This window comes from Nestor notabilis, unplaced genomic scaffold (genome assembly GCF_000696875.1).
Source record: "Nestor notabilis isolate BGI_N333 unplaced genomic scaffold, ASM69687v1 scaffold2908, whole genome shotgun sequence".
In the NCBI taxonomy this organism is placed as follows: Eukaryota; Metazoa; Chordata; class Aves; order Psittaciformes; family Psittacidae; genus Nestor; species Nestor notabilis.
In genome coordinates this window covers 217-20,934 of record NW_009941319.1, presented here as the reverse complement: position 1 = coordinate 20,934, position 20,718 = coordinate 217, and the positions used below count along the sequence as shown (strand labels likewise).

At 44.4% G+C, this 20,718-nt stretch overlaps 1 protein-coding gene across 1 annotated transcript; it reads left to right on the top strand.

The window, feature by feature from the left end:
- Positions 1-158: 158 nt before the first annotated feature.
- KIAA1407 (KIAA1407 ortholog) lies at positions 159-17,902 on the top strand. Its single transcript, XM_010020807.1, has 16 exons — positions 159-203; positions 1,492-1,633; positions 3,555-3,686; positions 4,211-4,389; positions 4,721-4,941; positions 5,658-5,814; positions 7,647-7,837; positions 8,573-8,822; positions 9,959-10,434; positions 10,945-11,039; positions 11,379-11,461; positions 13,057-13,158; positions 14,295-14,438; positions 15,642-15,794; positions 16,156-16,310; positions 17,746-17,902. Exons 2-16 carry the CDS (start codon positions 1,594-1,596, stop codon positions 17,900-17,902), a joined length of 2,535 nt encoding a protein of 844 aa, XP_010019109.1. The 5' UTR covers positions 159-203; positions 1,492-1,593.
- The last annotated feature ends 2,816 nt before the right edge of the window (positions 17,903-20,718 follow it).

Genomic DNA, 20,718 nt, shown 5'->3' with positions numbered 1-20,718 from the left:
GGCTGTGTGGAAGGGTTGCAGCAACGGCCGTTCGATTTGGGGGCGATAGGACGTCCACGCTGTGCTTGGATGAATGGCACTAAACTTGTCAGTGCTAAACTGTGGTTCAACACAAGACAGGTGGTTGCAACACTATTTTTATTATTTTTAAATCCTGTTTCCAGCCGAGATTTGACTCCAGTAACTTGGAACACTGGGTCAAGGTGAAGTAACTTGCACAGTGCTCACTCAAGTGTAAGGTGCCTTGATGCAGTGGGTAAAACTCATGGGTCACGCACAGAATCTGCTGCTGAGCAGTGCTGCAGGCTGTTTGTACAGGCAAGTAACAGAAGAGGTTCATGCCAAAGCACCATCTCCTGCATCTAAACCCACCTGAGATCAAGGAAAATTAATTCTAGGGTGACCTGTGGGAGCAAGTCCAGAGCACAGCGATGAAGATGATCAGAGGACTGGAGCATCTCTCCTCCGGAGACAGGCTGAGAGATCTGGGCTTGTTCAGCCTGGAGAACAGGTTCTAGGGAGAACTTAGAGCAGCTTCCAGTGCCTAAAGGGGCTTCCAGAAAACCGGAGAGGGACTTTTTACAAGGCCGTTGTAGTGACAGGACAAGGCGGAATTACTTTAAACTGGAAGAGAGCAGATTTAGATTAGATGCTAGGAACAAATTCTTTACTATAGGGGTGATGAGGCACAGGGTGCCCAGAGAAGCTGTGATTTTTCAAGCCGTGTTGGGACGGGGCTTGAAGCACCCTTGTCTAGTGGAGGGTGTCCCTGCCTGTGGCAGGGAGGTTGGAACTAGGTGAGCTTTAAGGTCCCTTCCAACCTAAACCAGTCTGTGATTCTGCTTGTTTTATTTCCTTAGGTGTGTCCATGCTTCCACCCCCAGCCTGTTTCTTATGGCAGGTGGGAGTGTGCATCTACCTCCCTGTGCAGCCTTCAAGGCCTCTGGCAGCAGCGTTGCTCTGAATGCCCTAACACAAAGAGAAGAAGTTCCACAGAAACGTGGGCTCTCTGGGTTACAGGTGTTACATGTGAAAACACAGGGACGCATCAGGACCATGTACACCTTAGAGAGATGAATATGGGACAGAAAATCCGTCAGACCATTTACACAGTGGCCAGCTTGGTTATGACAAAATGCTGATACCAAATTTCATAGTTGGTGATTGTTGTGGACTAGCTCAGCAAGTCTCCATCCAGCCCCCAGGGGGTGGGTGCTTGCATTCTCCTTACATGTTCTCCAATCACTATGATTGGCACTAATTGCAAAATGAATGCTTACTACTCAGTGATTTCCAAGTCCAATTTTTCCAGTCAATTAAGCAGTTGGAGAAATGTGTTTCAAAATAAAGCCATTTCTTATAACAGCTGTGCTGTCTTGTCTTGCATTCGCACTCATGTTTGCTCTCTCTGGAGGAGAAGCCTGGTTATAGGAAGCTTAAAAATTAATATCCAGCAATTCTTAGAAATTTTTTTCTTTCTTTAATTTACAGAGAGTGGACCAAACCTCTGCGTATGCTGTTTCTGAAGCCTTTTCCCTTCAAAAGTCAAGGTATCCACGGGAGCCTTGTGGTCCTGTGACAAGTTTGGAAACCATGGAACACCTGCAAGATCATGATGAGGCCTGTGAGGAAGGTGAGCTGAAATACCACTTGCCACAAGCTGCCTAAAACGAACTTTTCTTGATCCAGCATTGTGGTTTTGGTCTGAACAGGCTCTTGCAAAACTTGAGACCTAAGAAACAGTTCGTAGTAAGATGTCTTTCATCTAATGGAGAAAGGCATAAAAGGAATCAATTGCTGGGGTTCAAGGTAGTCCTTAATTAGCATATCTAAAAGAAGGATGAGCTCTGTGTCTCCTGGAGATGTCAGGTCAAGACAAGGATGAATATTGCCCTTAAAGACACATTGTGTGGTCAAATGCAAGTTAGTGGGCTATAGGAAATTGGGTGAAATTACCTGATGTATTTTTAATAATAGGCTGGCTGTGACAATGGAGTTGCTCTGTGTAAGTTCCACATCTATGAATAACTGTGCGGTTTTACTTTGATTCCTGTGCAAAATTTTCCTCACTAATTACCTAACTAAATATTCCCTTTCTAATGCCTGCAGCCACAAGTGCTTACTGAAATTTGAAAATGAAACTGGTACATTAAAAAAAAAAAAAAAAAAAGGAGGGAAATTATCTCCCATCAGTGCTGGAAGTACATCTGCAGTGTAGAAACCTGACAGGAGGCAGCTTTTTAAAAACTGAGTTAACCATTCTTTTAAGACTCCAGAGTTGAGCCTTACAGAATGGAGTGAAGACACATCTCAGGAGCATCCACTTCAATACAGGAAGTCAGCTGTTTCACTTGCAATCATCAAGAGTTCAACTAATAGCACAGAACACACTTAATCTGCTTACAGTGCCCTGCCTGAATGCATTATAGAGCATAGTGGCTGAAAAGGAGCTGTCTTGGTAATGGGTGGAAAAGTTGCTTTAGTTGTGTTTCTTATTTTTGTTTGCCCTTTCTCTGCTATGGTTTTCCTTTTTATAGCTACAGATCTCTTGGGATTGTTCCTAGCTCAGCTGAAGGCCTTTTATGTGGAATCCATTATTAGAATCCTTAATGGTGTTAACTACACATAGTCCGCTTTGCAAAGGAAGGTATCAATAAAAGAAATGTGAGAACTCTTATAGTCCAGTTGTGAGGACATCACATTTCCCAGTCAGAAAAACAACCCTTCCCCAAGTGATAAGCTGTTTTCCTCTCTTCTTCCTGTTATCAGGTATATATCACTCCCTGGAAATGTTCAAGGCCAGGTTGGAGAGGACTTGGAGCAACCTGGTCTACTGGAAGGTGACCCTGCCCATAGCATGAGGTTGGAACTGGATGATCTTTAAGGTCCCTTCCAACCCTAGAAGTCCATAGGAGGACTTTTTGCTCAGTTGTTCATTAGGCATTTGAGTACCAAATCCATTATGAGTGCATTCCTGTAGCTGCAGTCTCAATTCTGAGTACAGGCAGTCCCTGGTGAAGTTTGCCAGCTGATGGGTTTGTAATCTAGACTCAGTTGTTGTTCCGGTGGTACTTGCAAAGATTAACCTGTATAATTAAGCAAGCATTTGGCCAAATAGTGGTTCCTTTTGTATTTAATACATGACAGCCTTGGCTGTACATGTGGAAAGTGTCTGCAAGTGCAGTGGTAAAACATGAAAGCTATTTAAGTTATGAATTGCCTCATGTGAATTCCATCTCCTTGATAAATGCTGTAGTAATCGTAGGAGTGATCTAAATGCCTGCAGAGTCTTGTAAGATAAATGGAGAAGAGTTCATTTATGACATGTGACAGGAACACTGTTTACCACCTTCTCTTTCCTGTTCTTTTGTAGATCAAGATGAGAACAGAACTAGTAGCCTTATTCCACTTTCTGTTGCAGATCAGCTTTCAGTCATTTTAGATAGCATTCCTGGCATGTGATATAACTATCCCAGAGTTAGAGTCTTGCTAGTTTATACTTACCCATATACTTTTTAAGCAAGTGAAATCATCAGTCTCCTTACTCATGATAGCCCAAGAACTGCTCAGTAACTGGATGAAGTCCAAACTGCAACTGGAGGTGATGAGTGATGGAGAAGAGGAAGTTGACTCTGTCCTCCTGGAAAAGCCTTCTGCAGCCCTTCTGAAGTATGAGCGGTTTGATGGTGAGAACAAAGCAGTTCCTTTCTGAGGACATGCTGGGGAAGGGAACCAGGCCTCGTGGCTTGTCAGGCTGAGAGGTAAAAGTTGCTTTGGGTAGACCAGGTTAGTGGGCTTAGTAGAAACAAGATTAGAGATGACTTTCCTTTTCTAGCTCTTACAGCAGGTAGCTGTAGGGCTGCATAAATGCATCTCATAAACATTCAATGTCTCCCTTTGTAAAAGAGAAATTGTGTTTCTTTTGCATATGGGTATGTGAAGTCTGTCAGATTTATACAGCTGCTTGAGGTGGTCAGAGGCAAGGCAGTCAAAACTGGACAAAGTGTTGTTCCTGCTCTAGTATGTTCAATGGAAGACTGATAAGGCTTTTTGGGGATAAATGGAGTGCAGTCAGTGTGTCTGCTTTTACCAGAAATGCATTCCCAGTCTGGGAAAGTGATCCCTTTAAATACATTAGGCTTTGTGATCTGAGGCAGAGGGCTTTATTCCTTTCAGACTAGCCTTAAACAATCTAAATTCCTCATTTCAGACTTGTGCAGTTATCTGGAATGTGAAACGGAAAGTTCTTCTGTCCAGGAATACCTACAGCACCTTTTGCATAGCGAAGCTGTGAGCTACATGATAGTGAAAGGCCTTAGACTTGAAGACATCAAGGAAAACAAAAAATTTGCAGATCCACGAATAATAATGGAGCTCAGACACAAGCAGGTGAGGAGGCAAGGCAGCACATTTCAAAGGAATAAGATGAAGGATCGTAGGATTAGAGTAGATACTTACTGATACTTCCAAAGACTGGCAGGAAAAGCCACCATGGCAGTTATTTTTGAGTTTGCTTCCACCAAGTAATACTGGTTTAACCTCACTTTTGAATGGAGTTTTTTGCTAGTCTGAAAGCAGAATCAGTCAGTCCCAGCTATGGATGGGATTGCTTGCTTCATGTGGAAGGTGGATTGTGGCCTCCCCTGTCAGTGTACAGTGAACCTCAAATTCTTCAGTTGTTTGCATCTGCTTTGAGTTTTGCTGATTTCCTCCTTCCCAGGTGCAGGAAAACCGAATAAGGCGTCAGAGGGCATTAGAGCTTCAGAGACAAGAACAGTCCCTGAAGAAATCAATTCAGTCTGAGGCCAGGCTCCAAGTACAGGAAGAGGACAGAAGGAAGGCCCTGAAGGCCAAGAAGGAGGAGGAGGAGATCCAGAGGGAAATGGTGAAACTGCAAAGGGAAATGGCTGAGAAGCAGGCCATGGCAGGAGCATGGAGAATGTAAGAGGGAGAGGGGGGCATGGAAAGAACCATATGAAGAACGCTTATCAGCTTCTTTTGCAAAATATAAGAGGAATGGTGGTCCCAAAGGAAACATCTGCCATTCTTCTATTTCTGAACTCTCCCAAAACCTTTTAGTCCTTTGTTATCAACATCTATGGCAGAGTTTATCATTAATGGAAAGAATGGGCTAAAGATACTGTTAGCCTCCCCATAGCCATTGGGAGTACACTGAATCACAAAGTAGGATTGTGTTTGCACCACCATGCATTCTCTCCATCAACTCTGTGGCTACATCCAGCCTTGTTAGCCTCTAATGCAGCCACAAGAGAATAAAGAGCATTCTTGGCTGAGGATTCTGCAGGGGCTTCATTTTTGCTTCTGCTGAGCTTGGATTATCACCAAGATGCAACTTGTAGGGATGCCACTTATTTACTTAGGCAGCCCTGAGATCCTAAATCTTCTCATTCAAGTGCTTTACTGAAATCTTACTATTTTCTTCTGCCTCCTGTATTTTGGACATGCTCCAGATTATTTGATCTCTGGGACTCCAAACCATGACAGAGGCTGTTTTCTAAGAGGGACGAGTTAAATAATTGGCAACTTTTAATCGGCTGTAGAGATGATTCTCTTAGGATTGGCCAAAAAGAGAGTGAAATCTATGCTGCAGTATTTTTTTCATTGTATTTAGATCTGTATGTTTGCTCACTTTCCAGGGAGGGGAAGAGACAAGAAAAGTGTCAGAGGCTGTCAATGCAGAAGATATGTACTACTGCCTCACCACCCCTTGTCCTGAAGAAGGAAGAGCAAGGAGAGGAGAAACGGAGAAAGGCTCAGGAGCTGCTGTGCAGGATTCAAGGCAATAAGCAGAGAGTAAGCGTCACCCTTCTTTATCTGAGACACTGAACTACCTGTCCTCAGCTGCTGTTTGCAAAACTGAAGTAAAAGTCCTGGTTATCAGAATTTTTTACTTCTTCCAAGCCCTCCTCCCCATACTTGGAAAGTAGGAGAGCAGGGCAAAAAGTATCTCATAAGACTAGGACCAAGAAATCCTAAGCCTCCATTCTCAGTGTTTCTGTACTTGAAGGGTACTCAGTGGGAGGTTTCTCTTAGAATTGTGGAAAAGATGTGGCTCTCAGGACAGCTGCCAACATAAAGGCTTCTGCAGTCTAGAAATAGGCAGGTGTACAGAGGAGGCAGTGGAGCAAGATTTGTTTTCTTTGAGGAAGAAAGTAAAAGGGGGAGAGGGGAATTGGGGAAAAAAGAAAGGGGGGGGCCTGAGAAGCCCTTATTATGTATATGGAAGATATTTTAAAGATTGCCTTACAGACCCTGGTGCAGGGAGAGAAAAGAGAAATGCTGAGGCCTGGGGTGAATTTTGAGCTGGGTCTCCAAGAGCTGAAGTATGCCAGCACATCCACACTAACAGGTTCCTTTCAAGGATCCACTCCCACTGGATGCAGTAGGATATGCTGTGCTATTGCAACAGCTCTTTTGAGGCAAACATGCAGACTGTAATAATTCCTAGTAGGAACCTGTTTCTTTTATCTTCATTGTTCTGATACTATAGCCAGCTCTGGGTTAAACACCTAGTTAGATCAAAAACTTGGGATTAAAGAATGATCTTTTTGTACCGAATGATTTTATATGGGCATTCTCAGTAAAGGGAATAATTTTCTCTGAGTGCAGGTATGAATGCCATCCATCACATAATGTTTTTAATTAATAGAGCTGTCATCATTGTTTGTGTCTACTTACCTACATCTAGAGTTTTATTACTCATAGAATCTCCCCCCCTGGTTCACTTCATCAGTCCATCCACTGGTTTTGAGTTTGGCTACTGTTTAGCAGTACACAACCTCTCTCCAGCACAATCTGAGCTATGAAAATAAGCCTGAATGAAACCACAGAACAATTTTGGGCCTGCATAACGTGAGAGGCCATGGCTGAGTTGAGCTAAGCGTACTTACACTGATTATTTGTCTAAAGCAGAAGGAAATAGTTAATTTTATCCTTTTGGTGCAACTCCATTTGGAGATTTCACTGAGTGAGAGGAATCCAGTTAAAACAAGGCATTACGGCAAAATGGGTGTAGCCAAGTCCTGTGAGGTGACCCACTTGGGTGATCAAAATGAACAGTGTCTGCAGTGACAGGGCTACAATTATGGGGTGGATTAGATAGCAAATTGCTGTTCTGTATGATGTAAATCTCTCCCAGATTTCCCCTAAGTTACACAATAGGGGAAAGGTTTGGCTTTCTACTGGAACAAGGATGTCATGACATAAATTCACACTAGGAAGCATCTTGATTTTTGTCTAAGTTAAAAAAGTGGCCCATGGAGATACTTGTGAACTGTTCTCCACATAACTCTTCTTACCTGTAACATCTTAGACATTTTCTAGCTTTTGAAACATCTTTCTTGTCTCTAGAAATTCTATGTCCCTCACCCAATTTATCCCTTTACACTTGGTGGACTAAGTGTGTTTCACTCAAAAGCATAGAGCCCTATGATGTTACCTGTCTAATCCCTTCCTGCTTTTTGTAGAAGACCTGTGCATACTCTGAATTATTTTTTTTTTACCCCCAAGGTAATTGTTGAAAGTAGGGATTCTAAAAAGAATCTCAGAAAAAAAAGTGGAGAGGGTCTGCATCTGTGTGGTGGGCTGTGTCTTTCTCATTGGTTTTCTGAAACTCTCCCGTGCAGTGCATGCAACAACATTTCTCTGCTTGGCTGAAAGTCACTCTGGAGCACAGAATTAAAATGGGAAAAGCCAAAGCCCTTGCTGACTGGAAATGCCAGCTGAAGGCCCTGCGAGCCTGGAGAAACTATACTTGGGCCCAGAAAGTAGTGCAGGAAGCACAGCAGCTGCAAGTTCATCTCCAAGATCAAAACAGGTAGTGACCCTACACTATGGAATACCTTCTACTGCAGCAGTATTTAGGCAGTGCAGGGATCAGGGACTGTAAAAAGATCTTGTCAGTTAGCCAGTAGGAGGAAAACAGTAGCTTTTTGAGGAGATTGCCACGTTGCCTGCAGTCTGCCAGAGGCACTTTGGCACAGATGAAAAGGAGGACAAAGATAAACCAGAGCTTTAGCACTCCCCAACAAGCCACCGTCTCACTGTACGTATCTTTCCTGGAAATTTCACTATATGCTCTGGACCCCAAAGAATATGAGGTGCCATATTTATTCCTCATTAGTATAGTTGTTTCCTATTTCAGTAGTAGTATAGCAGAGATAATTTTAGGCAGTGCCTTTCATTAAGGAGGCTGTTGCATGAAGTCCTTATCACTTGCTCTTGCAGGTGTCTGCCACTTCCCTGTATGCAACTGGCAAGGGAACAGGATACCTCTTTTGCACCTATCCTACAGCCCAGGACTGGACAGGAAATTGCAAAATGTGAACTAGAGAAACTTGCTTCAAACTAATGGGCATCCTTTCTGTCTTCCAGCCATCCTTGGAGAAACTCTATTCAGCTTCAGAGGGGCTTCAGAGTTAAGCAACAAAAAGATTCAGGAAATTATGGGGCCTCATGCCATCGTCTAGGCTGCTGTACCTGATGCAGTTGTTTCAGACAGGTCTGAGCAGAAGTCTCACTCCTATCATAACACAAGTGCTTTCTCATTCAGGAAAAACCAACTGTCTGAGGAATATAACCAGCGACGGCTTTTGCGCTGCTGCTTTCTGGCATGGTGGCACTGGAGCCAGGCAGAGACAGGAAAGCGGGAGCTACAGATTAAGAGAGAGGAGACTAAGAAAAAGATGTCACAGCTGCTGGAGGCAGTATCACTGGAGAAGGGTGATCTGGAGAGGCCACTGGAGGCTAACCAGCCTGGGACAGCAGGAGGAAGCCATCGTCAGTATATGAAGAAAGAGAAAGTAAATTTTTCCTATGTGTTTTTATTTACTGGCATCTTGGTACTCTTTTGTGCAATCTTAAATAAAGAGTACATTGTCCCAGAGGAAGGCTTCTTTCCCTGGGTGACTCCCAGATAGCTTTTGCTGGCAGATTAGTTACATCTTGAATGCCTGCTTAGGCTTAAAAAGAATAACGCTTGACTGCACGACAAGAGATTTGTATCATGCCAGTGCAGCTGGCATGGGCTTTTAAGCATGGCAGGGGAAACGTTGCTGGCTGTTTTGGGATAACACACATCACAAGGAGGTAGAGAGGAGAATCAGAGGTTGCTTCCTAAAACTGCCACTTGTCAGGTCAGAGCCTGCCCTTCCTTTCTGTCTATAAAACTTGTACCACAGCAGTATCCCAATCTCAGCATTATTACAGGTCAAGCGTTTCATTTGCTCATCAGCAAAAGTTGATTTCCTGTGGTGCTTATATCATCTTAGTAGACATGTATTTTATTTCTGATGCACTGGTAAACTTTGTGCAGGAATGATGGCACTAAACTTGGGGTTTGACCTAGGAATCAGAAAGTAGATGTTGCATCTGATGCCTCTGTATCAGAAAAGGTACATTCCCTACTGTACACCAGTTTCATGGTAATATTTATCAAAACTGGAGGAGAAGCATGTGGAAGCAACACCTTGTAGACTTCCATCTGAAAAGGGACCATCCAATAGATCACCCATGTAGATCACTTCAACAACTGCTTTTTTCCTTTGTTCTCCATCTGAGTGCTGAGCAGGGATGACGCAGTCAACAAAAGAGTGTGCTAATCCCTGAGAGATGAGCTGACCCCTGAGAAATAAGCTGTTCTGAGCTATGCTTCCCAACAAAGTAGGTTATATTCCTGGCAGAGCTCTTGCCTGACCAGGATTTATTACTCCCAGTGAAATGGCACATAGCTCCTTAACAGCTCTTTCCCACAGCCTCCTATTTTATGCATAATGAGGTCCCTCTGCCCTGGCTAGGAACTAGATAAAGATTGTATATGTGAGATTACCCCACTTCTCAGGCATCTCGCTAGGTCTGCATAAAGAAACACTTAGTATATAGGAAGGGGAGAAGAGTGTTTGCTTTTCATCAATGCCAGTTTTATTTTTTTTCCCCTTAGCCAACTGAAACTTGCCTCATACAGAAAAAACCTGACCAGACCGGAGATCACTCTTGTTGGAATTCTGCTCACACATCTCCTTCATACAGAAAACCCATGTTTACCTGGGAGATTACGATAAAACATACAGCTCCAAGTGCCCAGGACCAGGCTGTGTACAAGGATCAAATAGCCACTCTCCTCCAACAGTTACAGACACCTGGTCCAAAGACAGCTCCTGCCTATGGCAGCCGTTTTGAGCATCGTCATGCTTTCCAGCAGCGTCTGATTGAGGAGCAGAGGCAGCAGCTTCAGAGACAGCAAAAGCTGATCCTTGAACTACAGGAAAATCAGAGGCTGAGCAGAACAGAAGAAGAGACAGCACAAGCCACAGCAGGAACACCCCCCCAGCAGCCTGACAAGTCTGCTTCACAAACCAGGGAGGAAAAAACCAAGAGGGAAAACCAACCCACATGCAAGAATAGAACCTATTTGAGGTATATGCTCTTGATAAAGCAGGCTCAATTAATTAGCATGTCTAATTCCTGCTCAAGTTGAGTCAGAATTTGCCAGGCACACTTAAGTCATGCAACCACTATCTGCTCTTTCACTTTCCTATGACTTTACCTCGAAGGCAGTATCAGGCCAGCCACAGTTCTCTGTCCTTCTGCCTTTTTTGCAATGGCTTGACACTGTGTTATCCATACAGGATCCACTTAGAAACAGCAACACTAGAGTGTCACACATAGCAGTAGAAAGGATTGATTTATTTAGGAAAATAGAGTGTCATCCTCAGTATTTCAGAACACACAGCAGCCCAGGTGTTCAGCTCCTTTTCAAGGATGCATCATTAATCCCATTTCAAGCAGAAGAAGGGTGTACCAGAGATTCAGAATGAAAATGCAGAGGACAAAAACTACAAAGCTGTTTCTCAGCCACAGGTGGTAGGCATAAGACAGCATTTGACCACATTTACTGATGAATTTCTTTACTCTTTTCTTTCATAGTCCACCTGTTTCTCCTGGGCCAGAAAACACAAGGGCAGTGATGCAAGGCAAAAGACCCTCCCGCCAGCTGACCTCAGCTCATCCCATAGTGAAAGGTATTGTTCTAGATAGTGAAGACCATTCCAGACCACTTTTCTCAACAGCTTGTCTGGAAACTTCTCTCTTTCTGTGCCTCAGCCTTGCAGGTTGATGGCAGTATGCAAGTAAAACTCAACACACTTTCCCAGCCTGACCAGCACTGTGAAAGAGTGAGCAGTTTTCATACCCAAGTCAGGCATCTATAAAACTTGAGCCACTGCAACCCCCTCAAGTCCCTGCTTGTTACACTGTGGTGGCAGTTACTCCTAACACTTGTGATTGTTTCTGGTGTGACAAGAGTCAGAGAAGCTGTTCAGGGATTTTCACTGTCAGCCTTATGTCCTCTGTTTCTGCAGCGATGGAGGAGAGGGCGATTCAGCGGGCAGAACGGAAGCGGAAACTAGAAGAAGCCAAACGACAAAAAAAAGAAGAAAAATTGGTAAGGGAATTGGAAAGTGAAACCAAGTCTCTTTCACATCATTCTGGTTACAAGAAATGCTGCTTTAACCCCAGCGTCAGGGGCCAAGAGAAGGCCCTTTACCCAAACCAGGAGTCTTACGTCTCATGAGAAAGCAGATGTTGGGTTCAAAACTTAAACAGGGGAAGTTTAGGTTAGATTCAAGGAAGAAGTTCTTTACTGTGAGGGTGATGAGGCACTGGAATGGGTTGCCAAAGGAAGTTGTGAATGCTCCACCTCTGGTAGTGTTCGAGGCCAGGCTGGATGGAGTCTTGGGTGACACGGTTTAGTGCAAGGTGTCCCTGCCCATGGCAGGGGGATTTGTACTAGATTATCTTAAGGTCCTTTCCAACCCTAACTATTCTATGATTCTTTGTCTGGCACACATCAAAGGTAGTAGTTACAGCTGCATTTGCATATGGTGAAAGCACTAGCCCTGCCATACCAGAGGCAGACACTTCATGTTGATGCAGTTGCTATGCTAGAAGCAATCTCCCTTACCACTCCCCAGCACTTCTTTTACACCTACCCCATGACCACAACTTGTCTTTGCCAAGGATGGGAAGAGTGGAATTGCAATCTACCTGATTGAACCTGGCAGTAGTGGGTTTTCCATCCTCTGCCTTTCCTGTCTGGTCACACGCAGCTAGAGGCTGTGCAGTCTCACCTAGTAAAAATCCTGCATCTTCCTAGCAAATCTGCTGAAGAGAGAAGATACAACCTTTGCATAGTTAATACGCAATTTCTGTGATACATATCCAGTAGAGGAGCCACCTTAGCTTCAGGGCATTAAGCTGTGATTGAAGACATTGATAGTAAGTTGCATTAGGATTAGAAACCTCAGAACTGGTGTCCTAAAACAACCAGCATTTCTTCCTTCTCCAAGCAAGATAGATAAAACGAGCCTTAGAGAACATTTAACTGTGGAGTGGACAGACTCCATCAGATTTTCCCAGCTGCAGTTGCCACAGTCATAGAGATCAGGAAGCAGAGTCATAATAATCATGCATTATGGTTGGTGAGGGTTTTAGGCCTTTGATGCATATGTCAAGAGCAAAACTTTTGTGAAATGAAAGCAAAGTGTGGTTTGCAAGGGGAGTAGATAAACATTCAGAGAAGGATAGTGTGACAAGTATGACCGGTACTGAAGCAAAACAACTTCTTTGATTTTCAGTGTTTGGGGAAAGAAATGTTTGGGTACCTGTAATGCTGCTTTGCATGTAGAAGTAAGACTTCAGAGCAGAGCCCAGGAATTCAGAACTGACTTCAGCAATCAGGTTATCAGTAACTTGGTGTGTGTTTTAAATTTTTTAGGGTAAGAGTAGGCAAATGTTATAGCTTAGGACACAGAAAGATACATGTAGGTAGTAGAAAGAACAGTCAGTCTCTCCTTCCTCTCCCTTCCGCAGTTCATTGTCCAGCACAGATCATGTCTAGTATGTGACAAACTTCCTTCTGAAGTTTCAGGTGCTGGTCAGTACCAAAGGAATACTGGGAAAGCTTAGAGGTCTGTGTTCTCTGAAAAGGTCACATACGACAAATTACATTTTACCTTCCTCCATTTCCTCCATTTCAAGGCCCAGCTGAAGGCTGAAGAAGAAGCACGACAGAGAAAAGAGGCTGAGGAAAAGGAAGCTCAGCAACAAAAACGACAGGAGGAGAGAAGGCAGCAGAAGCTGGTGAGCAAACAGTGTACCTGTTTCCCCCTTTTTTAGCAGGGAGAGGGAAGAAGAGCCATTACCCACTGGCACTCAGTCAGCAGCCATAGTAATGTGAACTGAAGATCTTCATTAGTAGAGCAGAAAAATTCCACAGCACCTGCTATATAGACTCACTATCTTCCCCCTTTTTGACAATATTGGGGAGGGGGCTGTGGACCAGACACACTATGAAGTATTGTCTCAGCAGGACTATGGGTCCCAGCTGGTGGACGTTCACTGCTGAGGTATAGGCACAGAAGCCCCTAGAGTGGCTGCATGTTCAGCCTGCTTTCAGACTGCTCCTTCCACTTGTATCCCCTGCCAGCATGCATAATGATACCAGTCACATTCAAAAGTAATCAAGCTTGACAGTTACATTGAGGGCAACTTTCCATCTGTCGAAGCATCCTCTCCTTGGAGGTAGCCTAGGAATAGCCCCAGTTCATTACTGTTACTTGGAAATAAGGTGTCTAAATAACCCAAATAGCATATTTGAAATCCGACAGGAATTTGACCTACAGCTACTGTTCTACTTGGATTGAGTGTTTTGGGATGTTTGACTTTCATCCCTGAGTCTCAGTTATAAGTAATATTGTATGGTTATAAAATACCCGTATCCCTCCCTGATTATTTAGGCTAGATTAGGTGGTAGGGTCCATGCATCAACTCAGAAGCAGTTTTGGACATGTTTTCAATCTACTTTTATAAACATAGAAAGCTGCCATTCTTGAACTCACCAAATCACCCCTCCCCACATTGATGAAGGCGCATCAAAAGGAGGTTGCTGCTATATCAGCACTGCTGGCAGCCACGGATTATATGTCTGCTGCAGTAACGCCAAACTGCAGTGCTGAGGAAAGGGCATGTGCTGATAAATGGCCAAGGGAAATGTCCAGAAATACCATCATCTTCCAGGAGAACTTAAGACAATTTGCTCTGCTTTCTACCACAGGTTCTAGTACATGGGGTCATGTCTGGTCTGCACTGCTGAAGACAATACAGATCGCTATTTCCTGTCAGGTCAGGACCTTCAGGTCCAATATGACAATCTGTTGTCTTTGCTTAAAATCCTCTTTATCCAGAGTGAATTAAAACTACCACTCATTGTATTGCAGAAAGAGCTGGAGAAGCAGAGGAGGCTGGAGAGAGAGCAGCAGCTCCAGAAAAAGGCAAGAGATCACTATAAAAAGGTCCTGCTCAGAAAGCTGGGAATGGTGCCATGGAAAAGGCTGAGGGAGCAAGCCAAGGAACACCTGGTGGTAAGTGCTGAGGATAAAGGAAAGAACTGGTGCCCTGGGAGGAAGGAAAAAAGAATGGATGCAGCAGAAATGTTCATAGGCTTTTAAGACAGGTAGAGATGGAAAAAGCAAAAGTTGTCCCTGTATACCCTGCCCTGTATTAGTTCTTTAAATCAGTTCTTTAAATCTGACAATAATCATGAAAGGTCATCAGAAACCCAAAAGGGTGGCATCCTTGTTTATAGCTGATCAAACAGGAACCAGAAGGACAGAGAAAGGAACAAATTTCAGTCTAATGAGACGTCCTCTTTTGTTAGCCTCCACTTGTTTGATGTACTAACTGCCGCATGATTTGATGCCAGTAACACAGTGGGAATTAGTGTAGTATGATACAGCCAGAAAAATAACTTGAAGTTATAGGACATGAGCCTGTCGGTTCTCTTGCTCCACAGCAAATCTAATCAGTAAGACACCACCAAGCCACTGCAGTTACAGTAGTTAACCCCAGCCTGTCTCCAGGGCTTTCCCTCTCTGGAGTTACTGCTGGTGCAGTGTTGGCCACTGCTAGAGGCAGGACACACAGGTAATAATCCAGGCTGTTCTAGTTTGGCCATATCCTCAGCGCAGAATAACAAGTGGCAGCTTCTGGGACCTTGACACATCAATATTGCTAATGGAACCTTTCCGTACATTAATTAATGGCCATGCTTTATCAGGGGTGGTCTAATAACAGTCAACCATACCCTGAAGATTTAGCCTTAGGGCTATGTTGGCAAGCTTCCGCTGGAACTGCAGCTACTTACAGCACTCAAGCAAATGCATATAGGCCTCCTGCTGGGAAGTAGAGGGATAGCATCTGTTCCGTACGTCCATCCTGCTTGTCGGCATTATGGATGGGGCTGAAGTAAGTTGTTACAGGCCATGCCTCTGCTCCACTCACAGTATGTTAAACTGAGCATCTAATTCAAAAAGCTGTTCTCTGGAAGTGACACAGCAGTGGCCTGATACAGAGGCCACCGTATCAAGGCACTTATCAGAGGTCTTACTCCTTTTGCTGACCCCTCTTTGTGGGAGCCTGTCCTGTAAGTTATTCCAGCTGTCAGACATCTGCATTTTGGGGGCCCCAAAAAGCTGAGGTGATTTTCTAAGTGTACCCAGTTTTCTTTAGCTTTATGTAGTCACTAGTCCAAGTAACTAGCTGCCATCTCTGCTGTCTTTATTCAGGTAGCACAAAGGCACCACTGCTTGGGCCTGCAGAGGAAATGCCTGATGGCTTGGTTCCAGGACACCCAGGGGAGCCTCATGGAGAAGGTGTCTCGGGCCAAGGACTTCTATTCCCATACATTGCTGAGACAGAGCTTCAGGAACTGGCTCAAGGTTTGCCTGTACCACAGTGGAGAAATGACACTAAGCAAGCTGGCTGCCACCAGGCTTTCCCACACCACACTGCCACTTCACACACCTGGAGCCCAGCATTTGTTGAGTTATACTGTCCCTATGCATTCCCTTCTTCAGAGACCTTCTTTCAGCTCTCCACTCTTCATCATTCTTCTCCACTCAGGACGTGCTCCTGTGCATCGCTTCTCCTCCTTTGCACTGTCTCACCCTGCTCCCCACTGACTTTCCTTCACTCCTGCCCCCATCACCCTTCACTGCCACAGTCTCTGTTTCTGCTTATTGGGCTGCGGGTTGGGAGAAAGAAACCATTCTCACCTCTTTCTCTGTCCTCCTTTCCTAGTACAAGGATTATCTCTTCACTCTGGAGGAGAGACTGAGTACCCTCCATGCAACCTGCCTCATGAGGAGGTACTTCTGGGCATGGTTTGATCTGTTCATGGAAGAAGAAAGTATCTTATGGGAGAAGATGAAGATTGCTACTGAACATAGTAACAAGTAAGTGCACTCCCTTGCCAGCAGTTTTTTAAAATATACCATGTTGATTAATTGAGACTACTTTTGACAGATCAATTATCTGCTCCCCAAACCCACGTGAAATAGGTTCTTTATTGCTGCTGTTTTGCTTCTATGATATGCACAGAACAGAGGTTTATGGTAAGAATTTTCCATGCAGTCTTGAAAAGGAGATCTAGTGGTAGTGGTACCCTTCATAGGACTTTTAAATCTGCTGAAAGAGAATACAGTGAAAGTGGATAAGTAACTGAAACTTTCTAAGCTGATTAGCAGATCTGGCCATGCAGCTTCTGCTAAAAGCTGCCTTAAGAAAATCTTCAGGTACAATGATAGCAAGCCAAATGATTGTGCAGGAATTACACTGTACTGTTTTGTCCATGATGGATTATTTAGTTCACAAATCCAAAGTTGATCAAGTAGCCTACTTAAGGTATCTTTCCATTTATGCCATTGTCAGCCTGACTTGGCAGTGAGAATTACAGCAGACAGTTCTATTGATCATGACTGGAGCTGGTGCAACCAGTTCACTCACTGTCCCATAGGTGTGCATTTTAGCAGAAAACATGCATGTTCACATACCTCACGATGAAAGCGTGTCAACTGCATGCAGTCACAAATAGGCTGTCTCTGCATAGCCCAGACAGGATCTACAGCACCTTGGAGGAAGAATGAAATTAAATCCACCTCTTCCGTGGCAGAGCAAACCTGTTTAGCTTGCTGTGGCAGATCAGAACAGTGCACAGTTTAACCCAACAAGCCAGCTAACTGGAGCATCCAGGAAAAATTCAGACCCAGGCAAGACGGGGTTCATTCTGCGATATGACCTCATATCAGAAGCATAATCACCTGTCGTTCTCATTACCTTTTCCCCCACTGACTGCCAAAAGTTCAGACCTTGACATAGCAAACTATTCTTTAGACAGGACTGTTGCTCCCTATTGCCCATATGGGAACCCAGGGCAAGGCACCTTTGGAGGGGTGATTAAAATCAGGTAAGAATTGAAGCCCAGCTGCCTGCACTCCCAAGGGGTTGGTCTGGACAAAACATACCTGCATTTTTCCTGAAGAAACTGCTTTTCAGAGACTGTTTTATTCTTCAAGAAACATCTTTCATCTTCAGAATGATAAGCAAATTCTAGCTAATGAATCCCGTCAGAGGGAGGAGCAAAATTAATAGGGGAGAGGAGCAGAGAAGGTAATGTGTTATTTTTCCCTGCCACGGTTGACATATTAATGGAGTGGTCTGCATGTAGATGTTTAATCTGTCACAGCCCTGACTAGCAGCAGAAAGAACAAATCCTACAGCTATTTTAGGGGAGTTCCCCTCTCAAATAGAAGTATTCTTTTGATTACCTGTGCTGTTAGGAACACATCTGCATGTTGTCACTTTGTTCTTTGTGTCCCCCATTTCTTTAAGGAAAGTCACGATGAATGCATTCAAGGCATGGAGGCAGTACCCGTTACTAATGAAAGAGGAAAGAGAGCGAGAGGAAAGGAGGAACCAGCTACGCAGGAGAGTAGCCGAAATTCTCCCTGACTTCCAAACATTAACAGAAGAGAGTCAAAGGAGATAAAATGACTGATTCTGTTCACTGCTCTCTTCCCACTGACTGAAACAAATCCAAAGTGAAGCCCTGAATGGGGAGGAGGAGCAGAGAAGGTAATGTGTTATTTTCCCCTGCCACGGTTGACATATTAATGGAGTGGTCTGCATGTAGATGTTTAATCTGTCACAGCCCTGACTAGCAGCAGAAAGAACAAATCCTACAGCTATTTTAGGGGAGTTCCCCTCTCAAATAGAAGTATTCTTTTGATTACCTGTGCTGTTAGGAACACATCTGCATGTTGTCACTTTGTTCTTTGTGTCCCCCATTTCTTTAAGGAAAGTCACGATGAATGCATTCAAGGCATGGAGGCAGTACCCGTTACTAATGAAAGAGGAAAGAGAGCGAGAGGAAAGGAGGAACCAGCTACGCAGGAGAGTAGCCGAAATTCTCCCTGACTTCCAAACATTAACAGAAGAGAGTCAAAGGAGATAAAATGACTGATTCTGTTCACTGCTCTCTTCCCACTGACTGAAACAAATCCAAAGTGAAGCCCTTTCTAGTGCTGTTGTGGTTTAACCACTGCTTGTAACTCAGCACGACACAGTTGCTCGCTTTCCCCCCTGCCTCTTTCCCCCCTCACTGGGTGGATGGGGAGGAGAATCAAAATAATGTAAACGCCGCGGGTTAAGATCAGTTTAATAACTAAAATAAAGTAAAATACAGTGATAAGAGGAAGAATACAAACAATAATAGTAATGGTAATAGTAGGAAACAACAAGAGAAGAAAGGAAAGCTCAGAAAACACCACCCGCTGACTGATACCCACCCTGACCCGAGCAGCAATCAGGCCCTTTCAGGTAACAGCCCCCTGTTTATAGACTGGGCATGACGTGCTGTGGTATGGAATACCCCTTTGGCTACTTAGGGTGAGATGTCCTGTCCCTGCTTCCTCCCAGCTTCTTGTGCCCCTCCTCACTGGCAGACCATGAGAGACTGAAAAGTCCTTGATCAGGGTAAGTGCTACTGAGCAACACTGGAAACATCAGTGTGTTATCAGCATTCTTCTCAGGCCAAAGCCAAAACACAGCACTGCACCAGCTACTAGTAAGGAACTTAAATTAAGCATATATGGCAACTTACCTGACTGTTTCACTTTGCACTTCACAGGGTTATTCCTCACAAGGTCCTCATGTGAGGGGTGATCCTCTCTGTAGGGGCGTCTTGGCTGCTGGCAGTGAGGCCTAGGTAACTAAAGCCTAGCACAGGATCTTTTTCAGGCCAAGACCGTTTCCACATGAAGAGCTGTGTCACTCATATAAATCCTGCTCCATCATAGGAAGCACAGAACTGAACTGCACCTATTTTTCCTTAAACAGTAACCTGGTGCTTTTCTGTTGCCAGTGCTCTGTAGAGTGACAACTTGATCAGAGAACAGATCTGACTGTCAGCTGACCCCTGACCACTACTGCGAACTTGGCCACGCAGAGAAGAGTTTCTAGCTAACTGTACCAGGAGGGTTTGGGTGCATTGAGGACAGAGATGAGCTATTTGTGCAGATCATATTTGCTAATGATCCAAATCACAGCATGTCATATGGGTGATCTAGAACCTCAATTCTTTCTCAAGGGACTGCCTAGTTTGCAGCACTGGCCAGCTCACATGCACAGTGCTTTGATTTTTGTGGCAAGCATGGATTCCAAGTTCATGAGCCTCTGTCTTGTCATTTAAGGCAGGTGTAGATTGTGTTGGAGGCCTCATCACAGCTGTGCAAGGCCTATGTTGTATTTAATTGTGTTTTGAGGCGGTGCTAAGCGTGCAGCGGGTTGGTGCCAGATGAGGCTGGTACTTGCTGCTGCTGTTATTCTGTGGGGAATGTCAGCATATTAAGACCATTTCATTGTTTTCTATTTTGGTATTCCCTGCTGACCGGAGGGGTCTGAATGCGGAGCACCTTTCTGATGGGGAATTGTGGTTGCTCTGCCTGGAGAAGACTCCAGGGAGACCTTATTGTGGCCTTTCAGTTCTTAAAAGGAGCCTGTGAGAAAGATGGGGATAAACTTTTTAGCAGGGCCTATTGTGATAGGGCGAGGGGTGATGCTTTTGAACTAAAAGAGGAGAAATTCAGGCTGGATGTGAGAAAAAAATTCTTTATGATGAGGGTGGTAAAATACTGGCACAGGTTGCCCAGAGAGGTGCTAGACGCACCGTCTGTGGAGATATTCAAGGCCAGGCTGGATGTAATTTCGGTCAACATCTGATCTAGATGAAGATGTCCCTGCTCATTGCAGGGGGGTTGGACTAGATGAGCTTTGAAGGTCCCTTCCAACCCAAACTATGCTATGATTACTGCTGTGAGCTCTACCAGTGGAAGCATGTGTATTGTAGAGAAACATGACGTGGGAAGAAGTGTGCGTGCCCGTTAAGTACTTCCTTCTCACCTGGGTCATACTGCAAGTGAGCAGTGAAGAAACACCACCGCACGAAAGAGCTCTGGAACACCCTCTGCTCCCTTTGCCACCCCTGGATGGTGATTACCTTGGCTGGGTATGGCGACTGTAGGAGTGGGGCTGGGCGACAGATCCTGCTTCAAGAACTTTTAAAGCCCTCAAGTGTTTTAGTCATCAGTGTGATAAAGCATTGTGATAGGAGCTAACAAAATAGCATGTGAAGTGTCAGAATATTTCTCAGTATTTAAAAATAACTGGAATATGACAGGCTGAGAGAGCGGATGGTGTTCAGTCTGAGAGGAGGAAGCTCCAGGGAGGCCTTAGGGCAGTCTTCCAGTACCTAAAGTGGACCTAGAAATCTGAAGAGGGACATTTACAAGGATGTGTAGTGACAGG

What these genes read in the sequence shown, in the direction of transcription:
- KIAA1407 (XM_010020807.1), top strand. Translation starts at nt 1,594, where the DNA reads ATGGAACACCTGCAAGATCATGATGAGGCCTGTGAGGAAG. An exon ending in AGCTCATCCCATAGTGAAAG is followed by an intron (nt 11,040 to 11,378) that starts GTATTGTTCTAG and finishes CTGTTTCTGCAG; the next exon opens with CGATGGAGGAGAGGGCGATT. An exon ending in AAGCCAAGGAACACCTGGTG is followed by an intron (nt 14,439 to 15,641) that starts GTAAGTGCTGAG and finishes GTCTTTATTCAG; the next exon opens with GTAGCACAAAGGCACCACTG.